The 13552-nt window shown below is 62.6% G+C and overlaps 1 protein-coding gene across 1 annotated transcript; it reads left to right on the forward strand.

Annotated features, from left to right (window-relative positions):
• The first annotated feature begins 397 nt into the window (after positions 1 to 397).
• NATD1 (N-acetyltransferase domain containing 1) lies at positions 398 to 10447 on the forward strand. Its single transcript, XM_082602788.1, has 3 exons — positions 398 to 575; positions 6444 to 6562; positions 7962 to 10447. The coding sequence occupies exons 1-3, from the start codon at positions 470 to 472 to the stop codon at positions 8076 to 8078; spliced, it is 342 nt and encodes a 113-aa protein (XP_082458914.1). The 5' UTR covers positions 398 to 469; the 3' UTR covers positions 8079 to 10447.
• The last annotated feature ends 3105 nt before the right edge of the window (positions 10448 to 13552 follow it).

Below are 13552 nucleotides of genomic sequence, written 5' to 3' on the forward strand. Positions count from 1 at the left end.
GGAGCACAGGCTCCGGACGCGCAGGCTCAGCGGCCATGGCTCACGGGCCCAGACGCTCCGCATGTGGAATCTTCCCGGACCGGGGCACGAACCCGTGTCCCCTCCATCGGCAGGCGGACTCTCAACCACTGCGCCACCACGGGAGCCCCGTCACGTGTCTTTGAGAAGGGGTCCGTGGGGGCCCCAGAGTCTCCTGCCAGCTGAGGCCAGAGGCCCAAGGGCCCAGGCGCGAAGCTGTGAGCGGCGCGGCGCCTTTAAGAGCCAAACGGAATGCACCAAAACAGAGCGGCCGCGCGCTCACTGGCCGCGCGCTGCACGTGACCGCACAGCTGATTTCCTGCCCCCCCTTTTTGTTGCTGCCGCCGCCGAGTGTCAGTTTCTGCGCCGCCGCCTGCGGTCGGCCCACGGTGCGGGTCCGCGCGCCTCTCGCGGAGCCCGCCGCGCGCCCGCAGCCCGGGTCCCAGCGCCCATGGCGCACTCGCCGGCCGCCGTGCCGCCGGGCGCGCCGGAGCAGGGCTGCCCCATCCGCGTGGAGCACGACCGTAGGCGCCGCCAGTTCACCGTCCGGCTCAACGGTAACGCGGGGCCCGGCCCGCCCCCGCCTTTTGTCTGCGCGCCGCGGGGCTGGGGGCGCACTCGCGGGCTGGGTGGAGGCGGGCTGCCGGGAGAGTCGAGCCCGCGCCGGGCGCCCGGGGTGGAGAGGGCCCCGGGGAGGCGGAGGCAGGCGCCAGGCAGCTCCGATCCCGCCTCGGCCCCGGGGAACCCGCACCTGCTTGGCCTGGCTGTTTTCCGGGCTGCTGCCGAGGTCCTGGGGATAGTGGTGAGCCACCACCTCCCCTTTCCTCGGTGTTCAATGGCTTCTGGCTGCCCCTGGGAACCTTAGCTTTTCTGCACCAAGGGGACTGGAAGAATCCTCTGGGCCGACCCGGGGCTAACAGACAGAGGGACTTCTGCCTGGGAGGGGCGGGGGGTGTAGAGGGATGGTGTCGCCATCAGACCCCAGAGGCTCTGGGACTTTGGCTAAGTTGCCTCATCTCTGTGCGCGCCAGTTTCTCCGTCTCTACAGTTGGGTACACCAGCGCATAACTCCTGGCTGGTGGTAAGGACCAGATGCCCCAGTAAGAGTAAGGTTCAGAACAGCGCCTGCGGCAGGTAGTAAATGTTGGTGAACATTGACTGAGTATTATTATTATTATTATTATTATTATTATTTTGGCCCAGAGGCGCAGCGTGCGGGATCTTAGTTCCCCCACCAGGGATGGAACGCGTGCCCCCTGAAGTGGAAGCACTGGAAGTGCAGAGTCTTAACCACTGGACCGCCAGGAAAGTCCCTGGGCATTACTTTTAAACCAGAAGCAAAGTCAAGTCCTCATTTCCTGTAAAGAAAGCTTCCACCACTTACTAGCCCGCACTCCCTCCGCCTAAGAGGTCTGGGGGTGGAAAGTGGAATTATGAAATGGAGGAGTGAACTTTCATCCGTGTCCCACCACTTCTGCCTTAATAACTTTTTCTTCCCTCCCAGCTGGGCCCCCTGTGGCAGTGTCCAAGCTGGAAGGGCCCTTATGGGCCGCTGTGCCCATTTCTGAGGAGGGAAGGGGCAGGCTTCCTGAGGTGGGGGGGATGTGCAGAGCCCGGATGGGGTCCTACCTGGGCCCACTCCTCCCACCTGCACTTGGGCAGCCGGGAGGGGCTGGGACCTGGAGCGCGGACCCTCCTCAGAACCCCCTTTTGGGCTGTGCTGTGCATTGAGCACATCCCTGTCACAACATCCTTGTGACCTGGCCATCACCACCGCAGCTCAGGGGAGTAAGCCGAGGCCGGCGCAGGGGAGGAGCGCAGGCCGGAACTCAAACACGCGTCTTTCCACCTGGAGGCATGTACTTCCACTGCCATGCTGCCTGCAGTGGCCCGGCTGGCTGGCCGGCCGTGACTCTCCGGGCCCCTCTGCTCTCGTTGGACGAGGCCCCATGGGTTTTCAAATCCTCTTTCTGAAGCTCCAGAGAGGGCTTAGATTCCTTTGGGGGGCTCAGGAGGCCCTAGACACTCAGAGAAAGAAGAAAAAGGGAATGTTTGGGGTTTTCCTTCTTTCTTTCCCTAGTGAGTACAGCCAAAGGACACCCCTCTAGACTTGGCTGAGGTCAGAGCTGGACGTGACCAGCCATCTTTCTAAACTTGCCCCTCTGTTGCCTACTGCTCAGATGGCTAACTGTAGAGTGGACCGGGATCTCCAGCCAAGCCCAGGAGTAGCTCCTCGCCCGCCCGCGAGGTGGGGGCTGTGCAGCCAGGCCGGACCTGGTCTGGGTGTATATAGGGGGCGGGGAGTCATCTGTGCCCAAGCCCCCACCCCACCCCAGCTGGGGAGGGGAACGGCCTGCCGTGGTGTCTCCTGACCTGCAGGCAGGCCCCAGAGGCCAGCTCACTGCGCCCAGTGAGAGATGTGGACACTGAGGCCGAGAGGCAGAGCGGCCCTGGGGCTCCAGGTGCAGGTGTGTACCGGCCATCCCCTGGCAGAGCTGGGCTGATGAGCCTCCAGCAGGCTCCAGGTCTGGGAAGGGAAGAGGTTTGAGCAGCTGTGTGCATGCAGTCCTCAGGAGGCCCCACGCAGGTGGAGTCGTTTTATCCTCAGCCTTGTTGGTGGGGGGTGGCGGTGTTGTCTGAACTGCTCTGCCCATTTTACAGAGGAGGAAGCTGAGGCAGGGAAAGTGACTGACCTGCCCAGGGGCTTGCACCTTGGAGGTAGAAGAACTAGGATTCATTCCACAAGTGTTTATTGAACACCTACTATGTGTTGCGAAACGTTGTTGTAGGTGCTGGAGGCTCCTGGGACCGACCGTCTGGGGGGCAGTGGACGATAAGGTGTAGAGCATCCTAGAGAGCAAGACTGGTGAGAAATAAGGTTGGGTGTCAGGAAAGGGCTCTTTGTTTGTTTGTTTGTTTCGGCTGCGCTGCGCGTCATGTGGGATCTTAGTTCCCTGACTAGGGATCGAACCCGTGGCCCCTGCATTGGAAGCGTAGAGTCTTAACCATTGGACCACCAGGGAGGTCTCAAGGGCTGTTGTTTAGAGTCAGGTGTCTGGGAGGGCCGCCCTGGGAAGGAGGCAAGGAAGCGAGCTACAGTGGGAACGGCAGTCCATGTGGAAGGGGAGGCAAGTGCAAAGGCCCTAGGATGCCTGGTGTGTATCGGGAGCGGCAGGGACGGGAGGACAGAGAGGCTGCATAGCAGAGGAAGTCAAGAGGTCTTGGGGGCAGGTGGTGCGGGGCCGTGGAAGGCATTGTGAGGACTTGACTCCGGGTGAGGTGGGTGCCTGGGAGGGTCCTGAGCAGAGGGCGGGTGGGATGTCCTGGGCTCCCTCTGGCTGCTCTGGGGCAAGACAAGAACAAGGATGGCTACTGCTCTGGAGCAGGCGGTGTGAGAGGAGGGGAGAGATCCCAGCTCCTGGATGGTTGCTGAAAGAAGCGTGGATGGGTCTTGCTGATGTGGGCTGTGAGAGAACGTAGGTGCCCAGGCTTGTCTGGTCCCCAGATCCAGGGTCTGGAAAGCTAGCTTGTATCACCATTTCATCAGTGGGGAAACCTCAAAGCCAGAACTGAGCTCCCACCCCTGGGCGGCCCCACCCTTGGCCTTTGCTTTCCCCTCTCAGCCAGCGCCGAGTGTCCCATTTGCTCCAAGAAGCGTCATTTGGGGGTCCTGGAACCCAGCGCCTTCCACATCCTCCCCTGCCCCCACTTTGCAGATGGGAAGACTGAGGCCCTGGGGGCAGCAGGGCTGAAAGCGCAGCAGAGGCCTCCTACATTCAGATCCCAGTTCCCGGGCAGGAGGCCCCAGCTCGAGCCACGTTGTGCCCCCAGGGCACCCTCATGCCCTTCTCGTCCTGGGATGCATGCTAGAGCGGGTCCCTGGGCAGGGTGCCTGGGGGGGGGGGATGGGACCAGCTGGGCCTGTGGGTGGGCTTCCTGGGCGGCCCTCAGGGTCTGCCCTCTCACGCTTCCCAGCTCTGAGCCACCAGCACGTGGCCCCTGCAGGTGGAGATGCCCAGAGAAGCCAGGCGGTGCTGCCCGCCCTGGGCTCCCTCGCCCACTTGTCCTTGGCCAGCTACCTCCCAGAGGGCGCAGAGGGCCTGGGTTCTGGCTTTGCCTCTGCCTCAGCCTCATCATCTGTATAACAGGCGTTTTGACCTGCTGGGCCTGCTCTCGGAACTGGTGCAGGCAGGGCGGAGACCGAGGGAAGGTCTCCTCGTTTGCCAGGTTGCTTTAACTTTTCTCAAAACCAGTCACAGCCCATGATCTCGACGTGACTCTCAGGCCCAGGAGGGAGGTAGCGGTTGTCCCAGACCTGGTGAGGTCTGAGGTCTCCTGGCAGAGCTGGGACTGGAAGCCGGGGCCCTGGCTGGCTCCATGGCCCCCAGATGGCAAGTACTGGCCCAGCCCGGAGAAGGGCCTGGGGTCCAGCCAGGCTGCCATGAGCAGAGGCTGTGGGATCCACGGACCCAGATGCCGGGGATGGGGTGGCCGTGGTGCCCAGGGGGGCAGGTCAGGGGGGTCTCCGGCGGGAGGCGCCAGGCAGAGGGAGCACCCGACCGAGGCTGGGTGGACGTGAGGGGCCACGAGGAGGCCCCTGAGCAGAGGACGGACAGGATGTGACTCAGCTTCCACGAGGGGCGCAGGGGCCGGCGGAGGTATGAAGTGGCTAGATTCCGGGCATGTTTTGAAAGCTGTGCCCACGGGCCTGCCGGAGGTCAGAGCAGAGGCTGAGAGACGTATGAGAAGGGCCTCGGTGGGTGGCCGTCTCCAGGCAGCGTGGGGCAGTGGGGACTGGGCGGCCTCTGCGGTCACTGAGTCCCAGGTGTTCCAGGGCTGTCCGCTGGCGTCTGGCTCCTCCGCAGCCTAGGGAGGTGTGGGGCGGGGAGAGGGGTCAGCGTCGCGCCCTTTCCCTCACACGCAGCCACGTCTGCCCCGCGGCCCGATACCCTTCTGCTCCTCTCAGCCGCAAGACCCGGGGCCCCAGACAGCTCCACACATGCCGAGCTGCTCCAGAGCCTCGGTTTCCCTGTTTGTCGACGGGGCTGTGAGAACCCTGCCCATTTTGTAAGGTTCTCGTGAGGATTGGTGTGTGCAGGGGCTGAGTGCGCCCCACCAATGTGAGCTGCAGCTGTCCTGTCCTGGTGTCCCCAAGGGCGTGGGGTCGGGCTCCGGGGAGGCACTGGGCGTACAGGAGCCACGAACCGGCCTCCAGCTCCTGCTGTGCATCTGGCACAGAGAACAGCAGGAGTTTGTGGGGCAGGTATTTCTTGGGCATCTGCCACGGCCCGGGCACCGGGGATGTGGTGGTGACTGAGCCCCTGGGACCACCAGGAGCTGGCGGGGTGGAGGGGCAGAGAATCCCCCAGGCCATCCTGGGATCTGGTCCATCTGTGGCCCAAGTGGTCACTCAGGAATGCTGACGGAGGCGATGGGTGAGCAAGTGAGCGGGGACGGGGAGCAGGCTGACAGGGGCTCCAGACCCCGCCCCCTCTCTGCAGGGGGGCCACGGTGCAGAAGCGGAGGTCTGCGCAGTGCCTATGAAGCCCAGAAGTGGCCTGCTGCCCTGCGTAAACATTCTGCCTCGGGGCCTTTACGCTGGCTGTGCCCTCTGCCCACCCCTCCCCTGCTCTTCCCTCAGACGTCTGCTGCTCCCCAGTTACCCCTCAGCTCAGAGGTTTCCTCCTGGGAGGTCTCCCCTGACTACCCTGGCTAAATGCCCGTCTCCCCTGGCCCAGATTATTTTTTCCTTCATACACTTGAAACTTCCTGAAATAGTAACCCATGGAGTTGTCCTCAGCTCCTGAAACAGTGTCTGGGCCTTAGTGAACTTTTGTCAAGGGGAACAGGTGGACAGATGGGTGGATGGGATGCCTGGGCAGGTAGATGGGCAGGCAAATGGGGGCCGGATGGGTGGGTGAGTGTGTGGTTGGATGGACAGACAGACAGGCGGATGAGGAACTGAAGACTTGGGTTGGAGGAACTCCAGTTAAATGTTTTTCCAGCAGGAAAACAGGGTAGACCAGAGTGCCAGGCCTGAGAGGGCATGAAGGCCAGTTTGCTCTGCCTCCTGTGCCTGGCGTGGCTTTCCTGTGTGCCCCTCCTTCTGCCCTTCCTCAGGGTCCGGTGGGTGGTCCTGCTCTCTTATCTCTTCAGGCTCTGGTTTAGTTGGCGACTTGCTGAGCTCTGCTCTTCATCCAGCGCTGGGCCTGGGGCTCCGAGACCCTCAGGGGCGCGGGGGGCCCTGGGATGCTGGCACCCTAATGAGGAATGTTCTGTTACATCCATACTTTATGGACGCGGAACTGAGGCGCAGAGAGACTCTTCCAGAACCAGCTCCCCAGCCGGGTTCCAAACGCCTGCACCTCCAAGGTCCAGGCCTCCGTGCCGGCTCGGGCCTCACCCGCCAACCACCCTCCCCACAGGGTGTCACGACCGGGCTGTCCTGCTCTACGAGTACGTGGGCAAGCGGATTGTGGACCTGCAGCACACGGAGGTCCCCGACGCCTACCGCGGGCGTGGCATCGCCAAGCACCTGGCCAAGGTAGGGGCGTGGGGGCTGCCCCCCACTCACAGGAGACCACGCCCCGGGGGCCGGGCCCCGCCCTCCTCCCGCGGCTGCGGCCGCCTCGCCCCCTTCCCTTCCTCTCCGGGCCGGGCCCCGCCCTCCTCCCGCGGCTGCGGCCGCCTCGCCCCCTTCCCTTCCTCTCCGGGCCAGGCCCCGCCCTCCTCCCGCGGCTGCGGCCGCCTCGCCCGCTTCCCCTCCTCTCGGGGCCAGGCCCCGCCCTCCTTCCGCGGCTGCTGCCGCCTTATCCTCTTCCCCTCCTCTCGGGGCCGGGCCTCCGGGCCCCCACCACCACACGCACACACCTGCCTGGTGCCGGGAGCTCACTGCCGGGACCCCATGTCTGGCACGTAGTAGGTGCTCCGTGAACCCTTGCTGAACAGGTGGACAGACATTGGAGTGACTTGTCTCTTGTCCCTGCATCCCCAGCCGCTAGGAGAGCAGCTTGGGCTTCAAGGGGCTTTGACCTGGAGCAGAGCTCGGCCTTGCGTTCCCCCGACGGCTGCTGGGGCCCAGCCCCTCCCCCCGCTGCCCCGCTGCTCCCTCCGCCCCCTCCCCCGGCCCCCCGGCGGGGGACAGGTGTCTTTCAGTAGCAGCTCGAGCTGGTCTGTGGGCCCACCCCGTTACAAGCGAGGAACCCAGAGTTGCTACCTGGGTAACAGGAGAAGGGATCTGCCAGGGGTGAGGGCGCTTATCTGCAAAATGGGAGAAGAGCCTGGAATCCTGTCACTAGAGGCTCTCGGGTTGAAACCCGGGGTCAGGTGTGGGCCGCTGGGGGGGGCCGGTCAGACGGCCGACCAGGAGCCCAGGCGCCTAGTTCGCCCTCGGCCTTTGTCATCAGACCCTCCAGCTACACCCAGACTGTGCTGTACTGTTTCAGCAAACGTTTATTGTGCACCAGTGTGTGCAGGGCAGGGAGGTGCACCAGACCCACCAGACCCACCAGGACGACAACTGCACGCTGACACCCCCACCCCCGGCTGCTGCTCTTGGGATCCCTGTGAAAACTGAGTGACCTCTGCCAGGGGCGGAGGGAGCCCCGGGTGCCCTGACCCAGCCCATAGGGGAGGCTCCTGGAGGAGTGTCCAGTGAGAAATTAGAGGAGAAGAGGAGTTTGGTGGGCACCCCGGCTCGCTGTGGAGACGGGCGGGCGGGGTTCTCCCAGGGCGGATCCGACCCTGGCCTCTCTCTTCCCTGCCTTGTTCCTCCGGCAATTCACCAGAGCTTCCTGCCCCGGCTTCCCGACTGTAACGGGGGTGGTGGCAGCACCCTGGCTCCATCGGAGACCCCAGGGAAAGCCCGGGGCCTGAGGGGCTGGGCCTCTGAGCCGAGGTGCCGCTGGGGGCCCTGACCGCTCTTCTCTCTGCCCGGCTGCCAGGCCGCTCTGGACTTCGTAGTGGAGGAGGACCTGAGGGCCCATGTCACGTGCTGGTACATCCAGAAGTTCGTCAAGGAAAACCCCCTGCCGCAGTACCTGGAGCGCCTGCAGCCGTAGCCCCGGCCCCGCGGGGCCCGAGCCCGCCCACCGGACCCTCCCTCCGGGCCTCGCCCCGGCCTCTGCGTGCTCTCAGGAACCCTGGTCCCCACGGGGACAGACTCAGAGTTATTTTTGTAAGGACGCTCGTCTGTGGCCGTGGCCCAGCTGCCGTGGCGAACGGGGCCCGGCTGTTCCTGCTCTGCAGACACCGTGAGGGCCCGCAGTCAGGACCGGAACGTGGACAGGGGCGTCCCTCTGGTCTTTCTGGGTCCCACCTGCTGCTCCCCGCTCCGTGATGGGCAGGGGGGCTGATCTGGGGCCCTGCCAACATGCCCAGGCCGGGTCCTCTCCGCAGATGAGGAGCCACGAGGAACCTTGTGTGCCAACTGCTGGGGGCATCGGGCCAAGCGTGCACGCACACGTCTCCTTACTCCTTGCCACGCCCTTCAGCTCTGCAAGAGGCAGGCCCCCCGAGGCTGCCCTCCCCCCTCCAGCCCGAGTATCTTGGGGGTGCCGGCCTCTCGCTGTGGCTGAGCTTTCTCAGAGAGGGCCCTTCCGAGCTGGGGTGGGAGGGAGAGAGCCGTCCTCCACGAACCATCCGCACCACCCAAGAGGAAGAAGCAGCTCTGCAGAGGGATTTCCTGTGCAGCCGCCAGACATCAGAGCGTCTCTGCCTTCCTGCGAGCTCGTGGCCCGTCAGGAGCTCTGGGGCCCCTCCCGGACCAGCCTTCCTGGGAACAGCCTGAGGAGCAAGCACCCCAGCACCCTTTGTCCTGTGGGGCCAGCCTTTCTGGGGGCTTCCTCTTGGGGGCTGGTTAGGGCTCAGGGTACCAGCCTCCTCTGCCGTGTTCCCCACGAGGGCTGAATCCACACCTCTTCTGTGGGGCTGGAGGGGAGCCCAGGAGTCCGGTCCCTCTGGGGCTGAGGCGTGAGTGACGTGGCCCCTTCAGCCCTCTGGCTAGGGTGGGCTGCTTGCCCCATTAACGCCTCCCTGCCTGACCTCGGCAGGCATTGGCCTGTGTCCTCTTCCCACTCGTCCGCTCCCAGTCTTGCACCAAGCCCCCCTCCTCCACTGCAGTGGCCTGGGGCCCCCAAACACCTGTGCACAAATGCCTTCTCACCTGGTGGTGGGAACCTCTCTGTCTGCGTGCCTGAAGCCCTGGCAGCCCCAGAGTCCCCGTCCTCAGCATCCCCCACCCTTCCCAGGTCCCAACCCCCAGCCCCCCTCTGGCCTCCAGGAATTCCTGAGAGGGCCAAGGGCACCCACCGCACTCCCAGCTCTGTTTGCAAAGGGATTTTGGGGGAGTCAGGGAGGCCCCTGGGCCTCTACTGTGCTGGCAGGAGGTGGGCTCGGCTGCTGGGCCCCCTCCGAGCCCGGGGGTGTCCCCTTCCTGGTGCAGCATAAGGAAAGAGTGGGTTGTAGGCCTGAGAGTGGACTGACGGGCAGCCCAGGCTCTGAGCCGTTTCCCTCTCCAGCACCACCCCCTCCCCGTCCACACAACCCTCCCAAGTTCAAGCACAGACTCCATCATGAGAACTTCTCTCCAGTAGCTCAGCGAGCTGGTGCTGATCCCTCTGCAGCCGTTGGGGCAAGGGGCCCAGTTCCAGGAGGTGCTGTCTGTGGGAGGGTGTCCTGCAGCTGTGGCGCAGGGGACCCCAGGGCTGAGTGGCACCAGGGCCCGCCAACCCCCATCCCAGCCTGCACCTGTGTTCTAACAGCAGGTGACTCTGGGTGCCCAGCCAGCACGCAGACAAAACACTTAGTACTTGAACCAGGGGATGTGCGGGGCCTCCAGGGCCCCTGCAGCACTGGACCCAGGGACAGCTTGTCCCCAGTTTCTGTAGGTGCGACCCGGGCTTCCTTGCCTAGGGCTGCCTTAAAGTGCCGCTGCTGCTCCCCCTAGAGCCCTTGCCGGCAGCAACGGCCAACTCTCCCGGGTCGGGCTGGGTCCACTGCAGATCCCTGCCCCGGAGCCCCAGCCCCCCTCTGCCAGCACGCCTAACCCCATCCCGCTGTGGCTGGCCACCCCACCCCACCCCGGTGCTACCCTGACTGACTGGCGTCCCAGCCTTGGCCCCCAGCCCCACCCATCCCGGGACACCCGGGGAACTCTTGCTCAGGAGGCAGGTCACGTGGGCCAGTTTGTGTGCCACTGGCAGGGCAGGGGGACAGTCAGAGACCCACCCAGGCCCCCCAAGCAGATCGCCCCCGAGGCCCCGTGCCCTCCTGCCACAGCTAACTCTGTGGGTCTCTCTTTCTCGCCCGGTCGAGACAGGTGGTCACTCACGTGCCTTTCCCACTCAGGACCTGCTGCAGGTGGCGTCTGGGCCAGGGCTGGTCTCCAGACGGATTGCATGACGTACATTTCAATAAAAGGTGTGACCCAGTGCAGCTCCAGGACTGCTTCTGGAAGGGCAGGGGCACTCCCCCGCCCCCGGCCCCTGCCTCTGCTCCACCCCCGTGACAGTCGGGCTCCACCCAGGTTGGGAGGGGCCCTCAGGTGTGAGGGAGGAGTGAGAGGGCAGACCTGGCAGGTGCTCTGCGTTCCCGCATCCTAACTGGCGGCAGGGGAAGCAAGGCTCTGAGAGGCGCAGGTGGCGTCAGGATCTGGGGGCTTTGCCGGCACGGCCCGTGCCTCCTCCCAGGTACGGGCCCCTCTGAGGCCACAGTCATACCCCCGGCACTGGCTCCCCTCGCTGGGAGCAGCTGGACGGGGTGACTAGGAAGAGGCTGTCAGGTCACATCTGCTGCTCTTAGCCCTGTCCCTCTCTCCCCAGGAAGCCTACCCTTGGAGCTCCTGGCCCAGGGGGCCACAGGCCAGGGGCAAGCGTCACTCAGAACACAGACGATGGAGAGCCTCCGGCATGGTGTTTGGAGCCTGAGGACTCCTGGATGGGGCATGTTCCTCTAGGTCCACCTGGCGGGGGGGGTAGGGGGGAGGGGACACGTCGCTGCCCCGATGGAGAGAAAGGGGCTCTGCGGTCACCAGGTCACCAGCCCTCCATCGTGGCCAGCTCGGCTCCCACAGCAGCTCCGTGAGACACCAGGTATTGGGAGCCAGAGGCTGGGGGCGGGGGGGTGACAAGGCTGCAGGAAGGCGAGGGGACCATGACCCACGCCCAGTTCCTGCCCCTCCACGTCCACATCCCGTGGCGGAGACTTCACAGGGCAATATCCAGGGACACCCCCAGCAACCGCCCTGCAGCCACCTGGGGTCTAGAAGTAAAACCCAAGTTACCATCTACCCTGAACCAGAATGAAACGGCGGGGCAGGGACAGGACAGACCCAGTAAAGGTTCCACCGGGAGGAGGGAGGGCAGGAGCCGGCAGCCGGGGCAGGAGTCATGGGTGCTGAGTGACCCATGCCCACCCAGCCCTCCTCATCCTGCTTCCCAGTGGCCACCTCTCAGGAGGAGTCTGCACACTTTCTGTGGCTCTTTCCTGACCACGTGGGTGTGACCAGGCTTTGCTCTGAGCAGCAACTCAGGGTCCATGTCCCCTCCAGCCTGCAGAGTCCCCATCCCCAAAGCTGACCACATCCAGCTGTGGAACGGGCATGACGGGGCCCAGGGGCCCCTCGTGTTCCCAGCACTGCTGCAGGGCAGGCTGGGGGTGAGTTCCAGCCATACAAACAAGGAGCCTGTGTTCTGAGGCCTGGATGGGGAGAGAGGAAAACACACCCCCAGTGGGATCTGGATTGGGGGAGGGCTCTTTGCTCACAGCATGGGGCAGGGTCCCCTCAAGGCAGCCTGGCTGGCAAGGTGGTCCTGAGAGGTTCAAAGCCTGGAGTTAGATGGCAGGACAGAGCTGCAGGCACAGCGCGCAGGCACAGCAGGCAGCCTTCGGGTAAAAGAAAGCAGGTTTTTTTTAATTGAGACATAGTTGATGTACAATATTAAATAAGTTTCAGGTGTTCAAGATAGTGATTCAGCCAGCCTGCCCAACACCTCCACAAACAATGCCCTGTATTAAATCCCTTCTGTTTGAAATACCTCGGGTGGATTTCTTTTCCTAGTTAGACACTGACTAATATAGATAAAACTACCCCCATTTTACAGTTGAGAAAAGTGACATTCAGAGAAAGGAAACGACTAACCAAAGGCAAACCCAGTACCTCTCCTCTGTCACCCTGGTCCCGTTACTGGGTCACAATGCTGTCCCCAGCTCTTCCTTGCACACTCTTCATCCAGGCCCCATGCAGATGCCACCTCTTGAAAAGCCCTCTAGCCAGCTGTAATCTCCAAGTCATCTATTACATCATCCTGCTTAGTTTCTTGTTAGTATTTATCATGCACTGAAAACTCTTTAATTACTTAGTTGTTTACTCCACTGGACTGGAAACTCCATGAGACCAGGAAGTGTTTGTCTTACTAAATGCTGTGACTCTGGTGCCTGAGAGTACCTGGTACTGACTGTGCACACGACAATTATTTGCTATAAGAATGAATGAAAAGAGTAGTAAGGGAAGTGGCAGAGATTTCTGAGTACCAGCTAGGACCCACCTTTCCTGCTGGCTGCTTCTCTGCCAGCAATCAGGGCTCTCTGGGGGCCCACCGGAATTTCACCTCCCACCATTCAGGCTGTGCCCTCTGTGGGAGCTCAGTTACTACACGCTGAGGGAATCAACCTGCCCATGAATCTTCCAGAAGGTGTCTGTGCACTAGCGGTGATGAACAGGTGACATTCTGGGTGTCTCCACTCAAGTCAGCAGACTGAGGCAGATGGCCCGTTAGAAGTTAAGTGCAAGAGCAAGGAGATGGGGAGATGGTCCCAGGCCCACAGTTGCTTGAGCACTTTCCTCTGTGCACTAGATCCTGGCCTGACTGTTCCTGAGAGACACCATAGCATAGCGAAATCTCGGCAACCAGACAGCTTGGGCTCAAATCCTGGCGCATGACTTTAGCGAGTCACTCAGGTAGGTCCTCCTCATTTGCAAGATGAGAATGTGGATAAAAACAGTGTCACTTTCACAGGGCTGTTGTGAAGATTTAAGAGTTAATCACTTAAAATAATTAGAACAGGGCTTGGCCTGACTTGTCAGTTGATTGTTACCTTGTGTGGTGTTCTGAGTTCTACAGGTGTCATCTTATGTAACACTCATACTGGTCCTCTGAGGAGAAGTGCTAGTATCACACCCAGGTTACAAACTGGGAGGCTGAGAAAGAGAGGTTATAAAAGCAGCCCCCCCGCCCCAAAAAGCAACTCCAGATCCAGATCCATGCTTCAAACCCAGCTGTTCTAGAATCCCTAGAAACCCTCTGAATCAGCAAACTGGTCCAGAGAAAACAGACTGATCACAAGGCGAGATGGTCATCGTTCAGAGGTCTCCAGCAGTGCCGCACGCTGGTACCTGGAGGCGGGACTGTGACCCAGCAGGAGGAGCAGGTACTGCTGAAGGATGGTTGGCAGGGAGAGAAAGGCATTTTAGGCACAGCATGGACCATCTGGGGACCTCCGAAACTGCTAACCTGGCTCTGGGCAGGGAAGGGAG

Source organism: Mesoplodon mirus (assembly GCF_964341445.2).
Source record: "Mesoplodon mirus genome assembly, chromosome: 18".
NCBI lineage: Eukaryota > Metazoa > Chordata > Mammalia > Artiodactyla > Ziphiidae > Mesoplodon > Mesoplodon mirus.